The sequence below is a fragment of the Solanum dulcamara genome, chromosome 2 (assembly GCF_947179165.1).
Source record: "Solanum dulcamara chromosome 2, daSolDulc1.2, whole genome shotgun sequence".
Lineage (NCBI taxonomy): Eukaryota > Viridiplantae > Streptophyta > Magnoliopsida > Solanales > Solanaceae > Solanum > Solanum dulcamara.
Window position 1 is genome coordinate 13,246,120 of NC_077238.1, and position 5,700 is coordinate 13,251,819.

The 5,700-nt window shown below is 28.9% G+C and overlaps 2 protein-coding genes across 2 annotated transcripts; one reads left to right on the forward strand and one right to left on the reverse strand.

The window, feature by feature from the left end:
• Nucleotides 1-204: 204 nt before the first annotated feature.
• On the forward strand, nucleotides 205-2,503 carry LOC129875610 (axial regulator YABBY 4). The gene is made up of 7 exons (XM_055950904.1): nucleotides 205-288; nucleotides 418-558; nucleotides 656-794; nucleotides 1,016-1,064; nucleotides 1,171-1,246; nucleotides 1,756-1,821; nucleotides 2,295-2,503. Exons 1-7 carry the CDS (start codon nucleotides 205-207, stop codon nucleotides 2,340-2,342), a joined length of 603 nt encoding a protein of 200 aa, XP_055806879.1. The 3' UTR covers nucleotides 2,343-2,503.
• Nucleotides 2,504-3,100: 597 nt separating this feature from the next.
• LOC129875615 (uncharacterized) lies at nucleotides 3,101-4,214 on the reverse strand. Its single transcript, XM_055950907.1, has 4 exons — nucleotides 4,069-4,214; nucleotides 3,777-3,882; nucleotides 3,400-3,480; nucleotides 3,101-3,303 (listed from the first exon to the last, which is right to left on the reverse strand). Exons 1-4 carry the CDS (start codon nucleotides 4,141-4,143, stop codon nucleotides 3,254-3,256), a joined length of 312 nt encoding a protein of 103 aa, XP_055806882.1. The 5' UTR covers nucleotides 4,144-4,214; the 3' UTR covers nucleotides 3,101-3,253.
• Between the last annotated feature and the right edge of the window lie 1,486 nt (nucleotides 4,215-5,700).

A 5,700-nucleotide genomic window follows, 5' to 3' on the forward strand; every position in this document is an offset into this window, starting at 1 on the left:
CTTACCACTATTTTCATGTGATAGAAAGACTATTTTCAATAGATCCTCGATTAAAGAAAATTGAGTATTTTGGAACATATTGATGATATTTCCCTTTGCTTTTCTCTCTATATAAATATAACTCAATTCCAGTACTCTAGATCCCTCTCTCTCCCCCACCTTATTATAAAAGATAAAAGAAAAGGAGGAGGAGAAGAAGAAAATATGTCAGCTTTGAATAACCATGTGTTTGAACTCCAAGACACAATTTGCTATGTGCAATGTGGCTATTGTACTACAATATTACTTGTAAAATTCACATTTATTTCTTTTGATTTAGTTACTAGCTAGTACTAAAGTACTTTTTATTAATCTCTACATTTTATTGGTTAATTATATGATCATGTACTCTCTTTTTTGTGAATAAAAAACATGCAGGTTAGTGTGCCATGTAGCAGCTTGTGCAACAAGATAGTAACAGTGAGATGTGGGCATTGCACTACCCTCCTCTCTCTCAACTTGATCAAACCTTCCCTGCTCCCTCTTCATCTTTTTGCTTCCTTCAACCAAACTCATCAGGTCCAATTTACATATTACGTGTTGTAATATGTTAAAATTTAAATGTATATACTATGATCAGTACATATAAGTTAAATTCGTCTTTCAGCAGCCAAAGCCGGTAGAAGTTGACAAGGAGGAAATTAATGATGTTAATAAGAAGAGTGCAAACTCAGAGAGCCCAATTATGGCCTCATCAGATGAAGAAGATCAATTGGAGAATAATGTCCTTCCACTTAATCAACTCGTCAATAAACGTAAAGTTTCGTTAAGTTTTCTATGGTGATGTCAGAAGTTGTATCTATTTCAACTATTTTCTTTGATTTCATTTAGTCTTTCTATCTAGAGATGATATTTTTGTTAATTATTTATTTATCACGTAGATATGTTACTTCTAATAATTATAATTAAGTACATATTACTTCTAATAATTATAATTAAGGACATATCTAATTAATTATACTACACTTTTTTTCAGCTCCAGAGAAGAGACAACGAGCTCCATCGGCTTATAATTGCTTTATCAAGTATTAATTGCATTTTAACTCGTAAATATTACTCTAGTTTATACACTAATTATATTATGGTATAAACTAAAATAAAATTATTTGCCAAAAAATATATTTTTTACAGAGAAGAAATCCAGAGGCTGAAGACCCTATACCCCAATATGACTCACAAGCAAGCTTTCAGTACCGCAGCAAAAAATGTGAGTACGTATATACGTACTGATTATGCCAAATATATATATAGAGAGAGAGAAGTCGCATTTAGCTGTCCACAAAAATAATAGTTGAAAAGTATATATTTTATATATAACTAGTATATTTTTTTTTGGGTATATTGGGTAATGGATGTGATTATTTTCGATCGAAAAGGACCAAATGTATTAAAAACCCTTCATTTGATGTTTATTAAGAATTACTATTCTCTCTCTATTTCAAAATAAGTGATGTTTTTAGCTTGAACACATACCTCTTAAGAAAATTATTTATTCCTAGAAAGTAAGATATATTTATTACTAATTTACCCTTCATAAATATCTTTGAAAAACTTACAACTCTTTATTTGTTTTGTGATTATGTAAAAGTACTCCATTTATTTAGATCTGGATAAAATTTGTGAAATACCACTTATTTTGCAATGAACAATTTATTTTGATTAACCTGAAGGGAAATATCTAATTTTTGAATAAGAATTGATTTGCTTTGACTTCAGTGGGCCCAATTTCCACCTAATCAACACAAAGGAGGCTGTAGCTTGGGAGACAGGAAAATGGTCAAGGTACGTACGTCCCTTGCTAAATAAAATGGCAATTAAATGATCAAAATTTTAAAAAAATGATTGAAGAAACCTGTGTAATTATCCATAAATGGAAAAACAAAATTAGTACGTACATATAAGCTAGCTAATCCTAAAACTTAAACAATAAAAAATGATTACTAGTAGAAATTCAAACTTTTGAACATTATTAGCACCAACAAAACATGCATGGCATGCAATCATTTACTCTATCGGAATCTTATATTATCATATCATTTAAAAGATAATTATTTTTTGAGAATATTTACGTTATCAATATATATAATTAGGAGGTTACGATTTCTTGATAAACATCATGGTATTTATGACTATGATTTTGATTGGATTGGATTGAATAGCTACCCAACCACCATATATCAAAGTATTAATAATATTTCCCTTATCGGTAACAATTTATTCATTCATATCTGTTAAATTAAGCCTTTTATATATAGGTTTCTGCTGCTATGGTCCCAAGAGATAGCAATGGTTTAATTCCTTGAAAGAAAGGCTTCGAGTACGACTCCTAGTGAAGAGATCTAATCATCTTAAAATCGAAGAATTGAATTGTGCCTTATTAATAGTACTACTGTTGGTTTCATTTTCCGTTTGTGTTGAAGACGCTATTGTCAATTAATAGGGTTAATCAAGTTTCTGTTTGCAACTTTTGCAAGTTTGAAAGTATTTATGCATTATATATATATATGGTGTGTGGACTAAATTATGATATTAAAGAGTATTTTGTAGTACAAAACAACGGTTTAATATAATGTAAATTAAGATGCTTGTCATTTGAACTTATTCAAAATAAATATTTTAAAAGGTGATTTTCACGAATATACAACCTAACACACACTTTGCATCCATATAATTAGTCATATTTTTCAGTTTATATCCACATGCATGCCAACCTTTTTTCTGCAACAATGTTTATATATATGCTTATACATTATTTATACACATATAAATAAATACATCTAACTTATCAAAATATATACCAATATACAAAAGTGATTATTTTTTTGATCCCCACTAAATAAACTAAATCCAATAAATTAGAGGCTTTTTCTTATAATAATAAATATATGGATTTGGGAATGATCAGTCATGTCACAATTTATTTTAAACGTGCAAAAAGTAAGAACGTGCCTCGACTTCTTTTATTGGCTCCTAATTTTTGTAGTCAATAACTCAAATCCATTCATAAAACATACAAAGGTTAGAAAAGAGGGCGAACCAAATCCACTAGATACAAGTTCGATAGAACTCAATAATTTTAGTTTAAATTTATATTTATATTTTAAAAAATTATTATGATCTAGAATCCATAATTAATTAAACATCCTGACTCGGCCTTTGACGCCCTAGCTAGAGATTAATATTGTTCTTCAATCCGCCCCTTTGCAAATGTAATTCATTGCCAATATTGTTTCCTTCTTCCAAATCTTGGTTCTCTTTGAAAGCCTAACAAAAATGTTAACATAATTAATTAATACTCTATATATTATACTAATTATATCATCTTTGTTAGTAATATAAAAGTATATCTCATAAAATTACTTAAAGAGGGTACTGGTGAAGATATATTGGTGAAATAAGCTTGAAAGAAGTCCTTGTTCTCCTTCAGAAGCTCTTTCCACACTGCAAACATCAAAACATATATGGTCTACAATCAAAATCCAAAGTATGTATTTTCAACAAGAAATTAAGAATAAAAGTAAACCTTATAATTTCCTTGATGATGATCTATGATACATTTATGTCATGACTTTGCAATATATACTTATTTTCCCCTAATGGAAACCCTACTACTAATTTAACTTTTATAGAGAATCATATATATATGTATATACTACTAGATCTCCCTCCTATTCATTTCAAATTTGTTTGTCTGATTTTAACTTGACACGGAGTTTAAGAAAGTAAATAGTAATGACCTGTTAGTGTTACTAGTGGGCGGATACTGGCATGTATAGCTAATGTCTTAACGCATTCATCTCTATTCATCCCAAGCACCAAACACCTCTCTATCATATTTTGTACCTGCCATAATAATATAATTAAAAGCTAGCTAAGCTCAGAAATCATGCAAAAGAGTAGTGTTTATCATAATTAAAAAGTAGTGAGTACGTACACGGACAAAATAACTAAAAATCTTTAAAAATTGAACCTATAAAACTGAATTCGTCTCTGTTTTTAAAATGAAAAAAAGAGATGAGAAAGGCATACCATTCTAATGTAAGTATGAGGGTTGCAACACAAACAAGGAAAAGGGTAGTAATACTCCTGGTGTGGATGATGCATTTTTAGTAACTTTTGAAGGAAATGGACAAAACAAATAAGTAGAATAATATTTAGTCATAGAAGAAGAGGAAAATAAAATATATATATATAATGGAGAGAGAAAATAATAATAATAATAATAATGATAATAAAAGGAGGAGAATTAATATTGCAAACAACAAATGGGAAAAAAGTGCAAGATATTTAGAGGGGAGTATATTTGTTATCCACAGGTATCTAAGTGAAGGGCCAAAATAACACATGAAATCCAAACAACACATCAAATCTCATCTTTTAATAGATAAGAGAAGATGAATTCACAATTTTTTTAAATTTATTTTTTATTTTTTGAAAGATGAAGTTTTGATTATAACAACATCTTCGTGGCTTAGCCTATTGCCACTTAAATTCCATTCATGTTAATACCTATTTTCTGCTTCTTTTGGACCCATCAATTTATATACAACGGTCCCCGCATGCGAATTTAAGTATTAAGGGTTGTTACCCGAACACTTTCAAAACTAAAAAAGAGCATAAAAATTAAAAATTATTTAAAATAAGTTAATTTAAACGCCCATTTATATAGCATCATCAATATAAATATATAATTCATGCTTACCCTCACAAGTCATTCAAATTAAATATTCTAATAAATTTTCTTAATTAAAATAGGGCAAACAATACAAACTCTAATAGTAGGGTGTTCATGGTTTGGGTAAAAATCAATCCAAACCGATCAAATAAACATATTTTTATTTGGTTTTGTTTTACATTTTAAAAAATCGATAATATTTGGTTTGGTTTTGGTTTTATTCAAAAACAATCGAAGAAATAACCAAGCTGAACTGATAAATTTCACTGTAATTTAAAAAAGGAAAAATCATGCGATTAAGCAAACATATACTAGTTAATTATTTAACATAGCTATAGTTTGAAGAAACTACTTTTCGCCACTAACATATAACCATATTTACGTGGGTCACGTCCAGAATTTGTATAATTCGATTTCTAATTGTATAAATCCAAAAATTTATATAATTCAATTACTAATTGTATAAATTCAGAATTTGTATATACTTATCCAGAATTTGTATAATTCGGCACAACATGTCATGTGCTTTTACTAATTGGCAATTCATAGCCGACGTATTGGGAAGTGGGGTGTTTAATTAGGAAAAATTATCTAAGTACACATATTATTTTACTATACTATCTAAAAAAATTTATCATGCATTTAAAAAAAATCAAAAATCCTCTCTTGGATATATCCCTATCCCCTTCTCGGATACATTTCTCCCCTCTCTGATACATCTCTCCCTTATATATCTGGATGCCCCTAGCCCCTCTCTGATCCATCTCTATCCTCTCTCTTATACATCCCTCCCTTATGTATTCGGATGTCTGCCGATATATCAAAAATCTAAAAAAATTATGAGATTTATGTAATTAAAAAAAGAATAGAAAATAATGTAATTAGCTCTAAATACTATGGAATTTTTATAAATTACTCTTTGAATTGATTTTAAATACATTTTAGGAGTTGGCTGCATGTTGTCCTTTTTAATGGGAAGTGGATTT

What these genes read in the sequence shown, in the direction of transcription:
- LOC129875610 (XM_055950904.1), top strand. Translation starts at nt 205, where the DNA reads ATGTCAGCTTTGAATAACCATGTGTTTGAACTCCAAGACACAATTTGC. An exon ending in CCTTCAACCAAACTCATCAG is followed by an intron (nt 559 to 655) that starts GTCCAATTTACA and finishes CAGCAGCCAAAG; the next exon opens with CCGGTAGAAGTTGACAAGGA. An exon ending in GAGACAGGAAAATGGTCAAG is followed by an intron (nt 1,822 to 2,294) that starts GTACGTACGTCC and finishes TTTTATATATAG; the next exon opens with GTTTCTGCTGCTATGGTCCC.
- LOC129875615 (XM_055950907.1), bottom strand. Translation starts at nt 4,143, where the DNA reads ATGCATCATCCACACCAGGAGTATTACTACCCTTTTCCTTGTTTGTGT. An exon ending in CTCATACTTACATTAGAATG is followed by an intron (nt 3,883 to 4,068) that starts GTATGCCTTTCT and finishes TTATTATGGCAG; the next exon opens with GTACAAAATATGATAGAGAG. An exon ending in CCCACTAGTAACACTAACAG is followed by an intron (nt 3,481 to 3,776) that starts GTCATTACTATT and finishes TGATGTTTGCAG; the next exon opens with TGTGGAAAGAGCTTCTGAAG.